General features: G+C 31.3%; 1 protein-coding gene across 1 annotated transcript; it reads right to left on the reverse strand.

Annotated features, from left to right (window-relative positions):
- Positions 1–2,027: 2,027 nt before the first annotated feature.
- LOC139487709 (voltage-dependent calcium channel gamma-7 subunit-like) lies at positions 2,028–19,018 on the reverse strand. The gene is made up of 4 exons (XM_071272724.1): positions 18,592–19,018; positions 7,225–7,317; positions 4,127–4,261; positions 2,028–3,347 (listed from the first exon to the last, which is right to left on the reverse strand). The coding sequence occupies exons 1-4, from the start codon at positions 18,785–18,787 to the stop codon at positions 3,046–3,048; spliced, it is 726 nt and encodes a 241-aa protein (XP_071128825.1). The 5' UTR covers positions 18,788–19,018; the 3' UTR covers positions 2,028–3,045.
- Between the last annotated feature and the right edge of the window lie 4,102 nt (positions 19,019–23,120).

The raw sequence follows: 23,120 nt of genomic DNA on the forward strand, positions 1-23,120 counted from the left end.
TAACTTCACTTTTCGCTATAACGATAATGTCCTTTCAACATATAAATCAACGTTTGGTGACTATATGGATTGCATATATCCCATAGAACTTGAAATCAATGATACAATAGATACTTTTAAGTTTTAATCACTTCTCGACTTACAACTTAAAATAGACAATTAGCGTCGGTTGATAACAAAATTTAACGAAAAAAATGAGATGAATGCAGCTTCCTGATTGTAAACTTTCTATTACTATGTGGCAAAATATAAGGCACCCATGAATATGGAGTATATATCGCACAGTAGATACGACAGTCCAGGGTTTTCGTGTCTTTTCATGATTTCCTTTATAGTGGGTTGCTTCGTGCATTGAAGCTATATTGCAACAGGGGTAAGGTTGAATTAATACTTTGGAAAGTTTTGCTGACGCCATCGTAAGCGTCACAAATTACTTTGAAAATACGTTTCACTTGTCGTATGCAATGGGATAAGTAGCAGCTTTCAGTTCAGTCTTCATAAAAATTTAATCTTCAGAACATTATAACATTTTCGAAGTCCCGGTATGACACTTGCAACAATGAATGACAATATTTTCATTTCCTTGTCATCTGACAAAAACAAATTTCAAATTCCGGAAAACATTAACTTGATTCTGTAGTCTCCTTATACAAAACGGAGACATCTTAGACGCATGAATATTAAAAGATTAAAATTTTCAGATAAATTCCATTAATATCGAAATGACTAAAATCAACCACTTTTTATATCGTGTCGGTACTGATTAAAGAATGATATAAATTTTAATTCTCACTGCACTAGATCATTGAATGTGCCAGAAAAAAAAGTTATTTGGATCATGACAACATATAAGATCTCAGATCAGAACAGCCAGAATCTGCAATGTTCAATTTTGCCTTAGTATAGGGAGTTGCAACCTCATAATATTTTGTACATCCAACATTCATGTATTTATTTTCGATGTTTTTGTTATGGTTTCGGTTGATTAATGTGTTACGTCGTGTCGTTTGTTGTCCAAATAAATATGAAATGGTCTTTCTGTACCATCATTGTCATATTCGTTAAGAAATATTACAAATGTTAATTCTTTTAAATACAAAATAACAGATCATTTATTGAAATCAACCTAGCTGTATAAATAATATTGAAAACTGATTATGTCATCATGTTTATTTTTTCATAACATTTTATCAAGTTGTATTGAACGTTATTATCATACTTGACTTTTTATACTAATGTATGCATTGTATATGTTTGCATTTTGTTTGATTTTCATGATGAGGGCTTCAGGAAAGATTAGTTTTATAGCTAACTGTTTAACCCTCTTAAAATAAAGTATTGTTGTTGTTGTTGTTGTTGTTGTTATTCCCGAATATGACTGATTTTGCATGACTGTCCGGCGTGTTTTGTAAATCCAACCTTCGTGTATTTTTTTATGCTTCTGTTATGGTTTCGGTTGGAAAATAAGTAATGTCTTATCGTTTGTAGTCTAAATAGTTATAAAACTGCTTTTCCATACCATCACTGTCATGAAAATTGTTCGGATGAATATTGTAAAAATAATTGTATACAATGCCTTTCTCAATTATGAATGTGTTTGCGCGTGTTTGTGCTCTATTTCTGTCACGTGTTTATCGATATTTTTTCATATTGTCACAAAGCAGGAGGCTTTGCATGCCATGAAACCAGGTTTAACCCGACATTGTTTTCTTAAAATGTCCTGTACCGAGTCAGGAATATGGCAGTTGCTATCAAAGAGTTCGTTTCCATGTGCGTTGGCGTTTGGTTTTGTTGCAATTCGGTGTTCTTGTGATTACTTTGTTTTCATCTTATAGTTGATGTGTTTCCTTCGGTTTTGGTTTGTCTCAATCGGTTTATGACTTTTGAACACCGGTATACTACTGTTGCCTTTATTTAGGGTAAACTTAAAGATTTTACATACATATTCATCAGGGTTATCTAGTGTAAATGAAGACATTTTATAGTATCACCGATCTGCAACCAGTGCATCAAAATAAAACGTCTGATACTCTGTAATATTTTTACTTAAAGTGACACATGAAATTACATTTTACTATTGATTTTAGGCGTACACGGATATAGAAATTATAAGACGTCAAGAAAAAGTTGCAAGTTGCGTACATAAGAATAAATCAACCTTTGGAACTGTCTCAACCTTTAGATTGTGCATTGAACACAAAATGTAATTATAAACTAAGCATGCGTTTCAAGCTATCACAAATGACAATATCTTGAGCAAAGGCGTAAAATGTTTTAGATTTTCATGTTAACTCAAGCAAACATAGACATAATTATAGTATAGTTTTTAGATAGCTTTTAATGTAGCGTTAAAACAGTAATAGTAATGTTCCATTAGTCGTATTGATTTCCCAGTTAAGTAAAACAACTCCAGCAGCGTAGTAGTCATCATGATGATTAATTTATACGTAAATCTACAATTAACTGACCAAACATCTCCCAAAATGGAAAATCGAGTGATGACAATTAAGAAATGTTCTACAAATACAATATATAATGTATATATTTAGATACAACTTTAGTATGGCAAAGCTTTTTTGTTGTGATCTTAACTAAATTATATCTTTGTTCTGTCCGCCCAAAAGCTAAGCACTGTTTTTAGTTTGTGGTGCAATAATTGCAAACTACCTCACGATCAATTATTCAAAAAAATGATTAAAAAAAAAAAAGCTAAAAAAAAAAAAAAAAAAAGTTTTGTGTAAGTTAATACTTCAAGATTAAATCATAAGTGCCCCACATCTTTATACTATTTTACAATGATCGACAAGGGAATGATATAAAAGTTAAAGACTACGAAATTGCATCCTCGAATGAAGTAAAATGCATAGCAACACTATTTATAAAGTATCCATCGATTTGTCATTAAAACAAAAAGTCATAACGACATAACTGTTTTTTTTCAAGGATTGAAACTTGAGTAAAAAAATCACTTGTTTATGTACACATTTTCCTGACATTATAACATTTCAAATTTATTTCTAGACTTTCACGTAAACAGTTTCGAATTTACAATATAATTGTAGGGTTTGATGCTCCGCCTGGAATTTCATCTTCCGGATCTGAAAGAACGCCATCCAATCCTGGAATTATTTTTATCATATCGTCTTTCTTAGAATTTCTTTTCAAAAACAAGGAAATTTGCACTACCGCTGACAACATGGTGAATAAAAAGGCTAAACCGGCAAAATAGAAAGACCATCCATAACTATACTGGAAAACTAAATCACCACTTTCATTATATTGTCGATGTCCAACTTCGTCGTTTATTGATGATATGTACAGAATTATTCCTACTGCAAAAGTTAAACCTGGAATAAAAATTATTGTTAGGTTATACATGAACATGTACATGTACAGCACGGTAAAACGTTAAAATTGATTGCATTCAATTATAGAAAGAGATGTATAGTCGTAAACACAAACGCAAAGACGACACGAAGCTGCGTCATCTAAGGCTCGGTCAAATATAGAAATTACGAAAAGCAAAGATAGTTCAGGTACAAAAGTATCAGTAGTACAGGTACAAATGTATCGTTAGTCCAGGATATAAAGTTTCAGTAGTACATGTATAAACGTATAGATGGTTCAAGTACAAAAGTATAATTTTTTAAGCAGTTCAGCCACAAAAGTATAAGTAGTACAGGTACAAAATTATGGTAGTGATTAGAAAAAAAAACCAATGCCAGCTTGACTTAAATATTTTCGAGTTTTTCGAATAGAGAACGACCGTGCATAGTAAGAGATAAAGGTATACCCTAATAGTTCTAGCTGTGAAGTCAAAATCATCATAGTTATTCGAAAATACAACAATCACATCGAATATAGCTTCAAAAATAATTTTCTACGTTACATAATAAAAACGGTCTATATCCTTCTATATAGACAAATAAAGGCATCAGTAGTATACCGCTGAACAAAAGTCTTAAAGAGATAACAAATCCGGTTTAAAAACTAAAACCGAGTGAAACCGTCAATTATAAGAGAAGAACAACGATACAACAGTAACCCTGAACTATTATATTCTTTGAAAACATTTATCATAGCGGTTGAAAAGTAAATATTCTATGATCAATAATAAAGGCGTTACCTCCAGATATATAGACAACAGATCCGATCAAGGTTTTTATGTCTCCTTGAATGTTTCCAATAGCACTCACAGTAAAACCAGTGACAAGTAAAACCAAGGTTATGACTGGAAAAACTGTAGATACTCTGTTGGCTCCTAAAAAAACAACTTTTATTAATGAAATTGGAAAAAAGAATATTGCATGATTTATATTTAGAATACATTTTATTATAGTATATTTTCCTTCCTGTTATTATAAGCTTGTGTGACTTATCACCTTATATTTATTTGCAATAAGTATTACAATGGGTGCCACTAGCGGTTCAGTGACTTTTGACCCGTTTGGAGTACATGAGTGTACACAGGCTTTTGTATTTATATGAAGAAAAATAAAACTCTAACTAAACAAGTCTGTTGTTATCATAGTTATACTTCTTTATTTCTCTTCGCTGTCTTAAAGAAAAACTATCATACGCCAAAAATCATCCACTTTCTTTTTTTGTAATTTAAAAAAGATGATAAAATCTTTAACGGAAAGTAAGGAAAATGATGAGGAGAGTTGGGTTCATGCGAAACAGTTATGCGAATTACATTCTTAAAGACTAGGACAAAAAATGCACTGTTAATGGTCAACCTTTTTAAACATTAGAATCCTAATAACTGGTGTCGGGTTTGCCAGAATAATGGGAAGGAAGAGAGAGTAGACCTTATTAACAACTGACAAATTAATAACAGTTCTTGATCTGTCAAAGTTTGTATTAAAGTATTTTGTATCAGAAATTTGAAATTGATTTGTTCTAATTTCATGTGACCCGCATGGAATATAGTACTTTAAAACACATACTACAAAAAACAATTACGCAAGACAGTCGATTCCAGGGGCGGATTTAGGCGGGGGCGTGGCGGGCGTGCGCCCCCCCCCCCCCCTAAAATTTGCAAAGCATGGGTTGTCCGGACGTAATAAAGTATCCGACGAAAGCAAATGTCGTCGCATTCAATCTGTTTTAACATTCAAACAAGTATTACTATATAAAACAGTAATTTAACAGAATCATTTAACGTGATTACTAATCAACTGACCTTTTGTTTATTTAAGTTCTATAAACATGTTACACTTCAAAGGAATGTGTCAAACGCGGTACTGCGTTTGATGACAAATATCATAGACTTTTAGCAGTTAGAATAAAACAATTGTGACATTGTAGTTGCAGTTTTAATAAATAATTTCTTTGATAATCGAAGTTCAAAAACATTCCTACATCACTTTCCCACGAAGAAGGTGAAAGTGCCCTACCCGCTATTTGGGTAACCAGTTGGTTATTTCATCATGGCACGACCAAGAAAGCAGTCTCCGTTAGACTCTTTCTTAAGGAAAGATAAAGATTATGGTTCAAGCGAGAGGTTAGTTTGTTAATTTGACTCATTATTTAATATCTCTGTGACAATATATGATTCTCACTTGCAACATGTAAATTTTGCCGAAGCATGCATTAACGGTCAAGGCCCAAACCCGTAGGTGCTACCGTATTACATGGGATCCCAAGAAAATAAGCACAATGAATATTTTAAGGATCTCATTTTGATTTTAGTGGTTAGCGGTCAATTTTTTTTGTTTTACAGTATGTAAAAAGTCCAGCACGACCTCCGAAAATAGAACAAAAATAAAAACACGTATTATGAATTGACAATTAAATTGTACCAGTACTAATTTTCGTTTTCAATATCTTATATAGGTCAGATGAGCTATCGTCATTTGCTTCGTCTCACTTTTTTTATATGGAGAATCAGTTTGTGTACTCAGAATTGTTTCTATTCTACTTTTGTTCAGTCCCGTTTTCTGGTAAATATATAGAGGTAGTCAATAAACAGAAACTGATAGATTTTTTGTTAATATGGTTAATGTAGTCATTTAAATTATGCGGTTTTAGATTGAATCTTTAATTTTTCGCTCATTTTACCACAAATGTTTCTCACCACACTTCGCTTGGCAAGATATCTATCTACATTGCACCCACTCTAGAAGAATATTTTAATAACTTTAATCATTTTAACCTCAAAAATTTTTTCGCATCGCTCCGCTCGGCGATTTTTTTTTATGCTCCCACCCCTAACGTCAAATCCTGTATCCGCCCCTGGATTCGTATATTTAGGTGGCAATAAGTGCTCTGTGTCATAAGTATAGATTCATGTTCTCAATAACTCCAGCCAGATAGATATCAATTCCGTAAGGTGTTTTATTTTAATCAAATGAGACGATTTAAAAGTCGTCCAGTTGTATATTCTTCGAGGTTTTTGTATCCCGCAGATAATTTGTCTTATGCATAATATATATAAATATAAATATAATTTATAAATATAATTATTTTCTGTGACTGTATATTACATTACTTTGTAGGATCCTTTACTATAGATAATTTAGCTCATCTGTAACAATATCATCTTCATGCCTTATATATCATGTACTGTAGTACGCCGCTAGACGAGGAAAGGTAACACACGGCCAGCAAAAGCTCTTTTTTTGAGAGCCCAGGTGGTCGTGTGGTCTAGCGGGACGGCTGCAGTGCAGGCGATTTGGTGTCACGATATCAGAGTAGCATGCGTTCTAATCCCGTCGAGGGAAGAACCAAAAATTTGCGAAAGCAAATTTACAGATCTAACATTGTTGGGTTGATGTTTAGACGAGTTACATATATATATATATATATATAAAGGTACATAGTAAATTTAGTTGGTCTTTTTTATAGACTTTTATATATATAAAGAGATATAGTATGATTGCCAATGAGACAACCATCCAGTAAAATTCAAGAGACGGGAATGTAAAATATTAAATGTTCAAGTAAGGCATTCAATACAGTAAAACTCATACCGTAAGTTATAAAAGCCTTGGTATATATGTTTTGGCTAAGTAACATATTGGTGAATTTTTCTTCACAAAATGATAGCATACATTTCAGGGTCTCAAGGGGAAACATTTGTTGTTTTTAAAATTTAGAATGAAAAAGAAGAATGATTTACGTGCTTAGTTTTTTACAATAAATTCCTACACCACTGTATTGCATGACATATGATGTACTATTGCACAACACATCACACATTAAAATGAAGATGTGTCTTACTCATTATAGCCATGGACGTTTCTTGACCCTCTTCTCTTCCTTCATCTGCATTTTCATATCCCACATTAACACATATGTCTGGGTAATCGTATCCTACAAAAATGAACATTGCAATATATAAATAATAGCATACATAAAAAATAAAATGATAGCCTTCGGCTGTTGTTTGCTCTATGGTCGGGTGGTTGTCGCTTTGACATATTCACCATTTCCTTTCTCAATTTTATAAAAAAAATCAAATGATAGCACACATATATAAATCCAATTAAAATGATACTACCAGGAACATGGGAGAGTATATCTAACTGTCAATATACATGTTCCTGCAGGGACTGGTCTAAACATGCCGTAAAGTATGTGGACGGACGAACGTAAATGCTGTAAATTTCATTGAAGTTTTATCCATACATTGTTCACAAAACGCAGAACAATCTACTAGTACAAGTATATGTTTAACATTTATTGCACTGCTTATGTCACTAATATCTTCACTCTCTATCATCGTGTAATAGTATTAAAACTTTTATCTTTTCTACACTTTACACAAGTATTCCACATTCCAAACTAAAAAAACAAATTGAAAGAGTTGGAATAGCTTTGATTGATAAAAAAGAATGGCCAACGTAGATACAAGTATCTTGTCTTAGGGAGGGATACATCCTACTTTGAAAAGGATCACTCTGATTCAAACAAAAAATTCTCTGAAACTGACATTATCAAGATGCTTGATTTCTTGATTGACAATATATTTGTTACATTCGGAGGACGTGTTTTTCAACAGACTGTCGGCAATCAATGGGAATGGGAACTAATTGTGCCCCTCTTCTTGCTGACTTGTTTCTTTATTATTATGACGCTGAATTCATACAGGAACTTCTAAGGATAAGAAAGATAAGAAGTTAGTGAAATCCTTTAACCTTTAAATTAGGTGACTATGTGGAACGCATCTATCCCATCGAACTAGAGATAGATGATACTACAGATACAGTTAAGTCGGTCTCATATCTTGACTTACATCTAGAAATAGACAAAGAGGATCGGTTGAAAACAAAACTTTACGACAAAAGAGATAATTTCAGCTTTCCAATTGTGAACTTTTAAAAAAAAAATCACAAAAATACTAAACTCCGAGTAAAAAATTTAAAACGAAAAGTCCCTAATCAAATGGCAAAATCAAATGACAAAACACATCAAACGAATGAACAACAACTGTCATATTCCTGACTTGGTACGGGCATTTAAAAATGTAGAAAATGGTGGAGTAAACCTGATTTTATAGCGCTAAAACACAAAAACACCTATCTTCAAACAAATTCATTGATTTGTGTGTCTGACGTCAGAAAATGTTATGCGTCACATAAATTTGTCGTTCAATGTGCATACAAACAATTTTAAAATTTACATAGGCAAATTCCAATGTTAGCATACAGGGTTAAAAAATCAAAAGTATGTAAGAATAAATTTCAGAAATAGACCCGAGATTTAAAACAGTCCAAAATTTATATATAGAATTTATAAGAATCCACAAATAGTTAATTCCACTACGCATTGAATGATTTTGACGTTTGTGGTTCAGCGTATTTTGTAATTCATAATAGAAATATATCATAATGACATAAAATAGAACAATATCATACTGACGGGATCTTTTAAGTACAGAGTCATGACTGCTGTACCTATGTTGTCACTATTTACCTTATCATATGTCTGTTTTGTTCACGCATCGTTGTAAATATAACGGAATTTGAAGCAACTGTCATCAAAGTGAGAGGGTTAGCGCTATAAAACCAGGTTTAATCCACCATTTTCTACATTTTAAAATGCCTGTACCAAGTCAGGAATATGACAGTTCTTGTCCATTCGTTTTTGATGCCTTTTGTTATTTGATTTTGCCATGTGATTAAGGACTTTCCGAATTGATTTTCCTCTAAGTTAAGTATTTTTGTGATTTTACTTTTTACAATCTCAAAACAAACAAACATTTACAAAAAAGCACAAAAAGTATCTATCAAATTGAAAAACACATTCATTGCTTCGCATGTCTGACGTCAGCAAATCTAAACGTCACATAGGAAGAAATTTTGTCGTTCAATGTATATTACGTCAGTGATGTCTTATACTTTCCTAAACTTTGATTGAATTGATTACGTCACGGATATCTTATACTTTCCTTAACTTTGATTAGATAACTTATGTAACTGAAACCTTAAACTTGTTAACCTCCTATATGTTTAATTCTTTCCTTAGCTTTCAAATTGATTAGAATGCTAACCACACTGATATCTTATAATTTCCTATTAGCTTTGATTAGATTGCTTACGTTTTTGGTCGTTTATACTTTCAATTTCATTACTGTTTATAGACTTCTCTTCTGTAAAGTAGTCAATGCTTCCGTATTGACATCATTTAGATTAACGAATGATTGATTATGCATATTTTCAAAACCACTTTCTACAAATTCCTCCGGAAACCTTTACATTGGTTTGTTTAGAGTGATATGTTTAAAAGCTTATTTTTCCAATGTCATGAACCTGTTGTTTAGCGGTACTCGTTTGTTTATGTGGTTAAGAAGTATTTCTCGTTTCTCATTTTTTATATGGATTAGGCCGTTGGTTTTCTTGTTTGAATTGTTTTATACTAGTCTTTTTATGGTCCTTTATAGCTTGCTGTTCGGTGCGAGCCAACTTGAAGGCTCCGTATTGATGGTCTTTTTATACATTTGGATATGGATGGAGAGTTTTCTCATTGGTACTCATACCACATATTATCCCAGGCATTATTCGCCGTATTTGGCCCAACCTTTTGGAAATTTGGGTTATCAATTCTCTTCATCTTTGTTTGGCTTTCTTTGCTCTTTTGAACTATGTGTCTCTGATGAGTCTTATGTAGACGAATCACGCGTCTGGTGTATTAAATTATAAGCCAGGTACCTTTAATAACTATAAGCTTGTCGTAATGTTCTATTGTATTGTTTATTTGTCTGTTTCTCTGTCCTGTATTTTCTTCCATTTATATGTATTGTAGTCCTGGCATGAAATGTTGTCATTTTAGTATTATATTTAACATTGCAATTAAAGTGGAAGGTTTGGCTAGCCATAAAAGCAGGTTCAACCCACCATGTTTCTTAAAATGCCCCGAATCAAGTCAGGAAAATGGCTATTGTTATCTTATAGTTCGTTTCTGCGTGCGTTGCATTTTAGTATTTCTGTAGTGTCGTTGTTCTCCTCTTATATTTGATGTGTTTCTATCAATTTTAGTTTGTAACCCGGATTTGTTTTTTCTCAACCTATTTATGAATTTCGAACGTCGGTATGCTACTGCCTTTATTTTCATTTATATTATGTTAACACCATTTAAGCGCGTGAGGTTGGAGTGTTTTGTTTAATCAGATGAAAGAGGTTGATTTTTTTTGCGCTAATTATATTCACCAAAAAAACAACCTCAAATGTAAAATATTTATTTATATAGACGTAAAGTTTTTAACTTCTATTTCATTTGGCTCGGCTGGAAAGTTGTCTCATTTGCAATCATACCACACCTTCTTATGAGTCTCTTAATTTTTATAAAATAAATGAAATAAGGAGATTCGACTACATTCACCAACGAACGATGGATGTTTTGCGATGAATACAATATTTTAAAGGCACATTGGTTTCGTAAAACACGTTCAGCTAGACACAATAGCTATGGATAAGAACCTTTTTTGTAGGGTAAACGAGTAAATCAAGGACTTTATTCTTAATCTCCTTTTGTGATTAAAAGATTTATTTTCGGCTTTTGACCCACAGTTACAGATGTATCAATGCTTCATATATTTTTTTTACTGATATACAGCGGGGAAAATCCCGCACCCGGAGGCGTGCTTCAGCTAGCCCCTAAACATCATTGACATGTCATTATCACTATCAGATAGCGGATATGATATACTGAACCTTGGTTATGAACAACACTCTAAACATTACAGTTATGACGATTTGATCTTTTATTTACCCGAGAAGAATCCTATTTATTTGGCAAGAATTCATATATGTATTTTACATTTTATGAAGATTTGCACAGATAATAATATACTATTTATCATATTTTGCTATTAGTTTGAAATAAAACCCATTTTACGAAGAACACTGACAGCTAGATAGTAAACATTCTTCGAGAAGGTGACTAATTAGGCTTTGATCTGAAAATTATTTAGTGTTTTCGTGAAAATAAACTGTTTTATAATATTAAGATGTCAATATTCCCATTACGAAAGGGCTATGCTAACGGCAAATTGAAGGATACGAAGATCTGTAGGGAATTTGTTTGACAGTTCAACAGATATATACTATACGATTTTGAAACATTTTCAAGGGATGCTATCGATTATGTGTTAATATTTTGTTAACTTTGTTAATTGCTAATAAGCACCATATTTACAGAAGAAATGACATTTATAGAATACCAAGGTGGTCCAAGGTTATCTCAATGTGTGGCTCGACGTTGAGAGTTCATATATAGGATATCATTGGATTAATTTTGACGACGTCTTGTCCATGTCAAAGAGGATAATGCTTCTTAAATTTCACAAATATTCGTGTAGAACTTGGAATGTACACTTAAGATAATTTAGATCAAATAATTTCACGAAAACACTAAGTAATCACTTTCATGAAAAATTAGAAAAATGCTCAAACAGTAAGTGTATTTAAATTAAAAAAAAACCTGTTTGATTTTGGTTTAAGTGATTATGGCATAGCTTAAACCTTATTTCAGACTTGCCTGCATGATGTATATTTTGCTGTCGTAAAGCAGCGTTAATGGGATTGTCTACATCAAGACTACATAAAATGATTTAAATATAGATTTATAATATTAAGTTTTTGTCTGCACTTTTATTTAGGTAATTCAATTCATAATTTTTACAAATAAAAATAAAATTGAGAATGGAAATTTGGAATGTATCAAAAAGACAACAACCCGATCAAAGAGCAGAAAACAGCCGAAGACCACTAATGGGTCTCTAATACAGCGAGAAAATTCCGAAGCCGGAGGCGTGCTTCAGCTGGGCCCTAAACAAAACTGTGTACTAGTTCAGCGATAATCGACGTTATACTAAACTCCGAAATATTCAAATGAACTAAAAGCATACAAGACTTACAAAAGTCGGAGTCTACCGACTTGGGACAGGCGCAAAAACTTGTATTACAAAAAAAAAGATTAATTAGCCACAACTAAAGCTATAGAAAATGGAAGAGTTTTTATGGTATAACAAGAACTAATAGAATATGATATGGCAAACTTATCAAACTAATGATCAATGTAAAAGAGCTGTGTGATTTTGAAATTTTTTTTTTCCAGATTTACGTATGCAAACTCGAAAGTAAAAATGGCTTAATTTGTTGAAATATTTTGATTACAATAGTAATCGACACATTTGAAACAATTTCAGAGAGGAAAGTGAATAAGAAGAGACATCAAGCAATGACGAAATAAAACAGTTTATGATATACATGCATAACCAGGCAGTTTAAACAACATCATAGTTTGAGCCATGAAAAAAACCCCAAACATTTTATAACGATATCTGAAGGATTATTTGCCAAGTCTGTTTCGCATATGGAATCCAGCCAGAATAAAGCTAGCAAACAATTCCAGCGACCAATCAATATAGTGACCATTTTTTTGGAGTTTGAGTCTGTCTAGCACCTGTATTATATACAGGAATCAGAAGTAGGGTGCATCTTTGGGAAGAAAAGCAGAATTATCTAGGATACATGCAATATATTTGGAATTTTTCGAGAAAAACGAACTTCAATCTAGAGGATGTTCTATGTTTGATTTATAGATCCGGCTCTTACTGATATTGGGGTTTATAATGATCGTCGTGGCCGTCCGTCTGTTCTCTTTTTGATAATTGATTTGTGCATCATTTAACAGAACCCACCAATATTTACAATATGTCTTATTCTTACTAAATACAGCAAATTGGTTATCGAAGCTTTATTTCGTAGAATACTACATATTACTCATTTCTCTATTAGAAATTATACATGCAATTTAACCAATTTAAAGTTTCATGCAAACTATTCAGAAGAAAAAATATCTAGAAGCCGTATATATATAGCCTTATTAAGTTTATCTCTACGGAGTTCGAATATCAATTTATAATGGTAAATTAACTGAATATGTCTCCGTGTTAACTTCAAATTCAATTAATAAGTACATGGAAATCAATTACTGGAGTCCTTGAATGTAATGAAATTGTTATCAATGAACTAAAAGAAAATAAGTAAAATATATTTGACATGGCGATATTATTTCTGATACAATATAATTTAAGTGGAGAAAAAGTGTAAACATCTCACGAAAAGAGCTAAAACAAGAGACTTTTGAAATAAAACAGTCACATTTAATATAAGTGTATTTAACAACAACACGACCATGCAACAAATCACAATGCACTACACAAATTAAAAAAACAAACAAAGATTCTTTTGAAACAAAACAGAAAAGTAAGCATTAGTGTATTTAACAACAACACGACCATACAACGAATCACAATGCACTCCACAAATTAAAAAAACAAAAAAATATACTTTTGAAACAAAACAGAAAAAGTAAATGTAAGTGTATTTAACAACAACACGACCATACAAAAAATTGCATTGCACTACATAGAAAATTGACGATAGATCAAAACGAACCTCATTAAAAATAAACCATTCTGAGTGGTCCCCAAGATAATGACATCAAGTATAATATTTTCATATTGCTTGTAAGCAACAAAATTCTCGTTTTGATTTTCTATTATAGAATTTATATTTCATACGGTAATAATACATTATAGTTTGAGCATTTGATAGTTATAGTTAAAACCTACACAAATCAACCTTAATACCTTTTGACTTGTTGGTTGATTTAAATTTGTTAAATATCAAATGGGATATAATATCATGCATTTAAAAGATAAAACATCAGTAACATTAATTCTATTTTTGTATTTATTAAGAAAATGGTATAGGGAATAGAGAAACGCACATAATCGTAACTGAATTATAAGACTGTCAAGCATGGACAAGAAAATTGACGAGTTTGGCTAACCATCGTGTAAGAGTTCGAGTTAAATTTAGAGTTAGAGTCCCAGTGCGAGATATCTTTCGAATTAAACTGAGTTCAAGTCACGTTTCGAGTTAATATTCGAGACACACTATGAAAAAGAGTCATGCTTCGAGTAAGAAAGTGTTCGAGTGAAATTTTTAATAAGAATTCGAGTATAGATTTTTGTTCTTACTACAATATTTATTTTTATTTTTACAAAACATTTAAAAACACTGTAAAAAATTCATAAAATAAGCAGCAGTCATATAAAAGAGTATAATTTTCTTGAAGTTTTTCAACTGTAAAATAATCACTTAGAGAATTACTTATTCTTGCTTCGGTCAAAAGACAATTTATTCTGACAATTAATTAATCATCATTATTAATTGTCAGACTGATTTTTTTTTGTTATCCGATTATTATAGTATGGGTATTATCTTTTTTTCTCTGTTTGACCGTCCTTCCATTAGTCTGTATCACAGGTTAAAAGTTTGGTTTATGGTAGTCTATGTTGAATTTGTGTTAACATAAACTTAACATTTTCTATACATAATTGTTCATGATGGTGTTGATCAAGATTTCGAGGTTATCAAAAGATTCTATTAAGTTATTCGACATGAAAATTCTTGTCATATATACTGTATATAGATATGTGATTCGGTTGTCATTTTGAAGTTTGTATACTTCCTGATCACAGCAGTATAACTGGTTACGAATTCTGTTTCTATTTGCAACTGTATTTATAAAAGTCTCTTAATTGATTCTTAACAAAAGAGAAAGTAAAATCTAAAAAATACAGAACTCCTAGGAAAATTCAAAACGGAAAATCCTTAATCAAATGGCAAAATCAAAGTTCAAACACATCAAACGAATGGATAACAACTGTCATACTCCTGACTTGGTACGTGCATTTTCTTATGTAGAAAAACACAGCTGATTTTATAGCTAGCTTAACCTCTCACTTGTATGACAGTCGCATTAAACTCCACTCCCAAGAACCAATATTAATTTTCCTTAGCGTGACTGCAATAGATGTAGTGTCGGTTTTGTTGAGTTTCTGGCAAACTTCATGACTAACTAGTAAAAATTTAGTAATCCTATCTTATGATAGTATTTGTAAAGCAATTTGCACATGTAAACACTTCTTACAGTGATAAACTTCAACGAAACGTGACACCCTTTCCAAACGTATATCTGTTTATAAAGATCTAAAGTATATAAATAGTGGAATGCTTAAGGGTTAAAATTGAGAAAGGAAATGGGGAATGTGTCAAAGCGACAACAACCCGGCCATAGAGCAGACAACAGAGTTTGCTTCTCAGTTTCAAAATGATAAGCTTTTCAAAACACATATTTATATTGATAGGGGATTAATAAAGGAATCAAAATAGCAAAAAACAAATATGTAGGTCAATGTGCTTGTTTCCGAGATATTAGCCATTGAAATTTTGGAGGGGAAATGTTCTCTTTTGACTTTTCATAGCTTTATCGTTGACATGTTTAAGTTCTCAAAGACTTTTAAAAATATGATTAAATATTATAAGACTTGTAACAGATGGCTTATCATTATACATGATAAGATTAATAAAAAGAAAACTTGGGATCAATGAGTATTCTTTTTTTAAAGTATTTAAATGGATAAAACTAGAGGATTCTGAAAATCTGACAAAAATTCCAAATCATGACAAGGGAACATTCTTAAATTACATAAAATGCAAAAGAACTTGCATTGCATACCATGGGCTGTGAAACAAAATCAAAAGAAATTGCGGTATTCTGAGGAATATCAATGGACATGTTGTCAATTTTTGCAAGAGTAGATAAACTGAAACCTCAGTGCAATTTCGGTCTACATGAGACGATAACAACTGAAGAATACAAACAACTCCAAATCAGCAAGACATAACTTACACTTGTTAAGCATCAATAGACAGGGGTATATACAACTATTAATCGCCATAACCCTAATGTTGTACATTCATATGACATAGAATATAAAGTTCTGTAAATAATAACGACAAAAAAAATCAGATATGATAAAAAGAGAGTCACTAACGATTTTCTGTGCACGTGAACATGAGGCTACGTAATTATTTTTTTAAAAATAGACAAATAGATAAAATAATAAAAATGAAAAGATAGATAAACAAAAGATAAACAAATAAAAAATCAAATAAGAAAATAAATGAACAAGAATATCAATCCAATAAATAACGAATTCAACAAATTAAATCAATTATCTATTTAAATAAATTGAACATATCAAATCAAAAGTAAAAACACAAAAATACTGAACTCCGAGTATTTATTATCAAGCAAATGTAAAATTATATCAAATAAATAGAAACCTTTACCAACTGTATGTCATTGGTCAATGATTATTTCACGAAAAGGCAAATAGAAAAGTTTTATTGAAAACAAGTTGTAGAAAGGAAAGTTCAATGCTAATATAGATTTTTTTTTTAATTTCTTTTCTTAGGAACGAATAATCTGTCAATATCTTTAGTTTTATTTAATTTTTGATACCATTTAGTCTACAACAAGACTTAAGTGAACTGCATCATTTTATTTCTGTCGACATTAAAGGATTCTAATTATGAACCATGGTATGTAATAAAAATCTTAATCTTAATCAGAAGTATATTTTTAGTTTTGACCTTTTCAGTAAAAATGTAGTTTCTTCCGCATTAGTCTTTATACATTGAAACCTTGATTTGATCTGTACTGAAGGCTTAAATTTGTATTGTATATTTTCAGGAGATTAAAAGAATTTTTTATTGATTTAATTGATTGACGTTCGATTATCATCCAGTGGCAATTATTTCGTGTATATTCAGCACGAAAGCAAATTAGCAATAAATAGAATAGTAGACACATTGAACGGTTTTATTCATTCAAATATTTCTAGTCAGACTAAATAAATGAATGAATGTGAGGCGGAATAATGAACTAAATTTGTCTCAGCTGCTCTGCAAATATACAAATGTTAACGGAATTGAATCAGCAACAAAAATGTGTCAATGCCTATGAAAAATAATTTCTCTAAAATAATATCCCGAGGAAATAACGAAGAGTGTTTATAAATGTGTTTCTTCTTTTTTTTTATATTTCTAAATGTAAAGGAAAAACGATGTGAGAACAAGAATATATTAACTAAAAAAGAAAAACCTAATTTGTGTTTTTCGGTTGTAATTCTTAAATAAAAACAAACAAATTAATCAACATGACTCTTGTGTTCTGTAGCTAGCAACTCTATATAGTTGGTTATACACTATTTTCATTAACTAGTTGGCATTATGAAGAGAAACGTTCAAGAAAAATTATTCTATGGCCCGATTCAGATATATGGCCAGTTCCTTATTCCAACAAAAGAATCAGTAAAGAATGACTCAAATTCAAACAAAATGTCAATACACCAACAACATTACTAAAACAATAAACAATATACCTACATGAAGAACGAACCATTACCAACAGTTTTGTTTTGTCAGGATGTAGACCTTGTCATATTTTATAGACACTTGTCTGTCATTGAAAGAAACGTACGTAAACATTTAGAAAATGTTCATGCTGATTGCTGCATCATCGACGTATTGCGTTTTGATCATATATATTCAGAAAAAAAAACCAGTTTTACGACTGAAAAGATTAATATATGGACAATGTATCACTATCTGCTGGTGTCGATTCAGGTGGGAATCATTCAATTACTCGTTCAGATTGGAAAATACAATTACTGTATCAGAGAGATGAATTTCCCTACTTTTCAAATGTCCAACATTGTTAGAACTTGAGGTCAAGTGTGAAGATATATCATGGCATCATTAATGATTGAAGTGCCAACTATGTTCTTGTTATTTCTAATTTGTAAGTTGAAGGATACGTTCTCCGTATTAAGAAGTTTTTATTTGGGGGAATTTGGAAGTTAACAGTATAATGTTACAAATTAGTTTTATATAGTTATGTTTGCTTGATCTTTTGCCACTAAAAAAGAAACAAATGTGAACCGTGAAAAAGTACGAAAAAATCTTAACTTCTATCTAAACAGCAATCAACAAAAGTAAATAAAAACCAAAAAAGAAAAAACTCATAAAAAAATCAAATATTTAGCATGTAAGTTTTCTATCTATCATTTCAGCTTAAAAAAGGAAAAGTTTTACACACAAAAATATCGACTCAAAATCGGAAAGACTATAAAGCATAAATGTTAAAACAAAAGCTTAAAGTACGTTTAGAGGTTTTTTTTCGGTCTACAGATATGATACATAATGTAACAGGCGTACGACTTACCTACAATAATGCAAAGTCGCCATAATCCTGTTCTTATATGGGCTGTAAATTTCAGAGTCCCATTTTCTATGTTCTTAATTGTCTCCTCCTCGGTAAACAACCACGAATCAGTGCCTACAGCAAGGGCCATAGTGCCTACTGCAACAGCACCAAGACACATGGAGAGAAAAGACAGAAACCGGACATTACAATGCATATCTATGACAATTAATATCCAAACATTGTGTCATTGGTAGTTACACTTTAAAATCATTTCGATCACTTACATTGTAAAGTGTGAAAATAATTTCCAGAACATTAAGTTTGTCTCTCGAGTATTTATAAGGAGAACTTGATGCGTTATTCCTGATTTTCAATTAAATAATGTTATACGATTCCAAGATAGTACCAACATTGATGGTCGCTAACGAGTTGTTCACAGAAAATCGAAATATATGGTTGATAATCAAATTTGTTAATCTAATTACTTCTTTTATAAAGCAAACTTCTAAATGTGTGCATGCATGATTAAAAATCCGATAATATTGCTGAAAAGTTTCAATAAAATGTTCTCATTGTCTGGACACAGATACCTTGGTGTATTGACTATTCGATACAACATCAAAGATCACATTTATAAAAATATTCTCTCTATATGTAGTTAACCAAATTGATTGTTCTTCAGAGAGAAATGTTTTCAGTCCAAAATAAGTATTTAGTTTTTTCTTATGGTGTTGTGCTGAATAATCATTGATTTGTATAAAGTTATCACATCAACATATATTCCCTAGACGTTTCAACATTTTACTTATCTCTACCATATAAATATTTTCAGAAGATAACTGCACCAAACGGTTTCAGAGGAGTTGGGAATTACGTCAAGCTGTATCCATCTTGGGAACTCAATTGAATTTTCTTGTCGGGGTCTATAGTTTCTTTTTCTTTTTAAATTGTATACATTGATTAAGTCATGTAAATGTAATGCTTTTCAGATCTAATGAGAGAAATGCGTAGGCTCCCCAACTCCCTTGGTACAACAAAAAAAGAGGAAAATATTGAATTGGCACTGCACGTGTTTTTTGTGTTTAAAAAAACAGAATATTTCTTTTAAAATTGTATACGTTGATTAAGTCTTGTAAATTTAATGCTTTTCACATCAAATGAGAGATCTGCGTAGACTCACATACTCCCTTGGTATACGACTAAAAAAAAGAAGACGAATATTGAATTTGGCACTGCAAGTTTTTGTTACTTAAGGTAGCACAATACAAAGATTTTTCATCCCCAATCAGACATCTTTAAACTGGTGTAATTCCGCTCATCTTTCTTTAAATTTTATAAATGAGGTACCAAAAGAAAGAAGAAGGACCAATCTTTCAAATTGTGATAATTTCATTATGACATAATTATTACATCATTAATTGTTATGTAATTAGTTGCCATATTGTGATGTCTATACTTGAATGAATTTAGCTTCTTTGTTATTCATAGCATCCCAAAATATTTTATAGATTCGTGCACAACACAGTTTGACCTCCAAAACTGTGTCTCAGATTTTTCCTATTTTATTTCATTCTCTCATAAATCTTCAATGAAGTTTGCAACATCAATTCATAAGAGACCACTAAGTTCAATTGGGTAAAAAAATTGTTCTATTGATGTTTTTTGAAATCTGAGACACAGTTTTGGAGGTCAAGCTGTGTTGTACAAGAATATATAAAATATTTTGGGATGCTATGAAGAACAAAGAAGCTAAATTCATTCAAGTGTGGACATCACAATATAGCAACTCATTACATAATAATTAATTATGTAATAATTATGTCATAATGAAATTATCACAATTTGAAAGATTAATCTTTCTTCTTTCTTTTGGTACCTCATTTATAAAATATAAAGAAGGATGAAATGAATTACATCAGTTTTAAGTTGTCTGATTGGGAGTATCAAAATCTTTGTATTGTGCTACCTTAAAAGGCATCATACGGATTTTTGTTATCCGTTTATAAGAACATGTATTATTAACGAGATAAAAAAAAAGTCAAAATAAACGAAAAACATATGAAGTATTATTAAAAATTCCCAGCTGCTTTCCAGGTTAATCCATGGTTTAGAGTGTAAATGTGATGAAGTGTGTTAGTTTACAAATTGATCGTATTATTGACTAGTACTATGTCACTGTCAATTCAAGGACCCTGTGACAGCAAAATGGTTTCTAGCTTCTAATTTTCTATACAGAAAAATAGCAATCAATAAAACGTTACATGGAAGTCACACAATTATTTTCCATTGTTAGTATGACAACATGTACCAAAAGAGTAACATAGGCCTATTGTCATTTTCAACATTTCAAGGAAGACTCTTTTTTATACATCTAAAATGAATGGTTTTTGTCGATTGCAAGAAAACATATTTTCCATCCATAGATTAAAAATACGCCATGCTGACATTCGATTGTATATCATGAATGAAAGATTTATGCATTAAAGATCTTTATTAAACTGCGACGATTATTACATTTATATAAAATGTTTCTGTCAGTTAGAAGATTTTAGCTAACTCGCAGCAATATACATGTATTGACATAAAAGGCATCACTTATTGGGCTAGTTCTTATCAGCTGACGACAGCTTTGTATCCTGTAAATTATATGGCAAAGTATTCAATAAATTCAATTAAGCTCCTATGCGTCTTTATTAACTCTTATTTGTGTAAATAAATGTGTTCTTTAATACAACCCCAAATGTTTGTTTGAAAACAAGCCTTCAAACAGAATAACCTTTAATATGAAGCAGAACACACATTCCAGTAAAATTACCAAAAATCATGCCAACGGAAGCTTATCTGATAAATAAGTTATTTACTAACAATTGACCAAAAAAACATTGCTGGTATCATCTACCTATTTATGTTTAAAACATTTTATGAGCATTATGTTTGATTGGATCTATTATTATGCCAATTTGTAAATATTTCATTTAATCTACATATTTGTTGTAATCCTTATGAAGGACGACTTTTTAACGTCCAGTGGCACTTATTGTATACTTATTAAGGACGAGATGTTATTTAAAAACCATGTGTGTGAAACTTGACCAACACTGTTACATCCTTATTCGTGTTTTACGTTTTACTTTTTGTTAACTGTGATACAGTTTCCGGCCCTTCGCAGTTGAAGACAAAAAAGCGCGGCAGGCGTACACAATAATAAGCCCGGATGAGTGTTTTCTTTTCGAAATATGCATCATATCGATCAACTTGACTCATAATTTCAACGTTATAATTTATTTACAATTGTTGCCTTACATTAGTCCTTCTTACACACTGTTTTAAACAGAACTCTGTTATTTTGTTTATGAAAACATTTAGCATGTCATTTTATCAGTGAAACTGATTAAAAGAAAAAGAAATCATATATGATGATGTATTAGTGTTTTTAAAGACATTTTTATGTACGTTATTAACTTTTTTCGTATATCACATCAATGTAGTTGAAAATTATAAATGATTTGTAATAAAACATACACGATTAAAAAAAAAATAATTGAACTGCTACGGTAATCTGGAGATAAAATTAAAGAACATCTATCCTTATTTGTTATCAAATAGTTCGTTTCTATATATGTTGGCATTTGTTTTTGTTTTATTTTAATGTTTCTGTTGTTCCTTTGTTATAACGACAGAAAAAACAGTTGAGTACCTGTCTTTTATTCTTAAGTTCGTATTGACTTCTTTTATAGAAGCAACACTGAAATTAATGTGTCTCAAAACCAACACGTAGGATTCACTGACAATCAAATGTTCTATCGAAGGTCAATTGCAATTACAACTAAAGATTCCCTCTACTGGATATCAAAATTACAAGTATTTTACAAACTTATGTGTATGACTATTGATTAGTTGGCAGTAGTTTACAGATGTTAATATCTCGAAAATCGACGAAAAAGAGAATCAAGGTATCAAACACTAACTGAGGTGTCGCATAAACTCGAAAATAAGCGACACCGTATTAGTCGAAAGGGTAAGCGTCTTCTGCTATGGTCGCATCGCCCGCATTTCGTGTTTAAACTCAGTACAAATACCACGATCGGGAACAAGACAAACTCGGATAACTAGATATCAGACGGATACATGGGTATCTATAATAAAAATCTAAGACATCGAAAACATGCCTCTAGTGGGACACTGATACATCGTACCAATTTTTGATGGTAACCAAAATAATGTATGATGTGCTTCCTCATTACGAGTGTTGATCTTTTTTGTGTAAGGAGCTCATCCCTTTATATCAAATCGGTATATTATGAACACACATGAGCGTAACGCTATAACTAAGATCTGTAAAGGCAATACGATTGAACATACCATATGTTATTGTTAAGAAATGATAAATTATAGCAATAAGCTGGAAAGTTGTTTTCATCGTGCTTGTCATGTATTATGTTTTATGAGTAGCTGTGTTTTTGTTACGTACGGTATGTACATCATGCTTATTAAGTTAAGAAGTAACTACCTGATCATTTCTGTACATTTATATATCAATGTTCCCT

Source organism: Mytilus edulis, chromosome 9 (genome assembly GCF_963676685.1).
Source record: "Mytilus edulis chromosome 9, xbMytEdul2.2, whole genome shotgun sequence".
NCBI classification, from domain to species: Eukaryota; Metazoa; Mollusca; class Bivalvia; order Mytilida; family Mytilidae; genus Mytilus; species Mytilus edulis.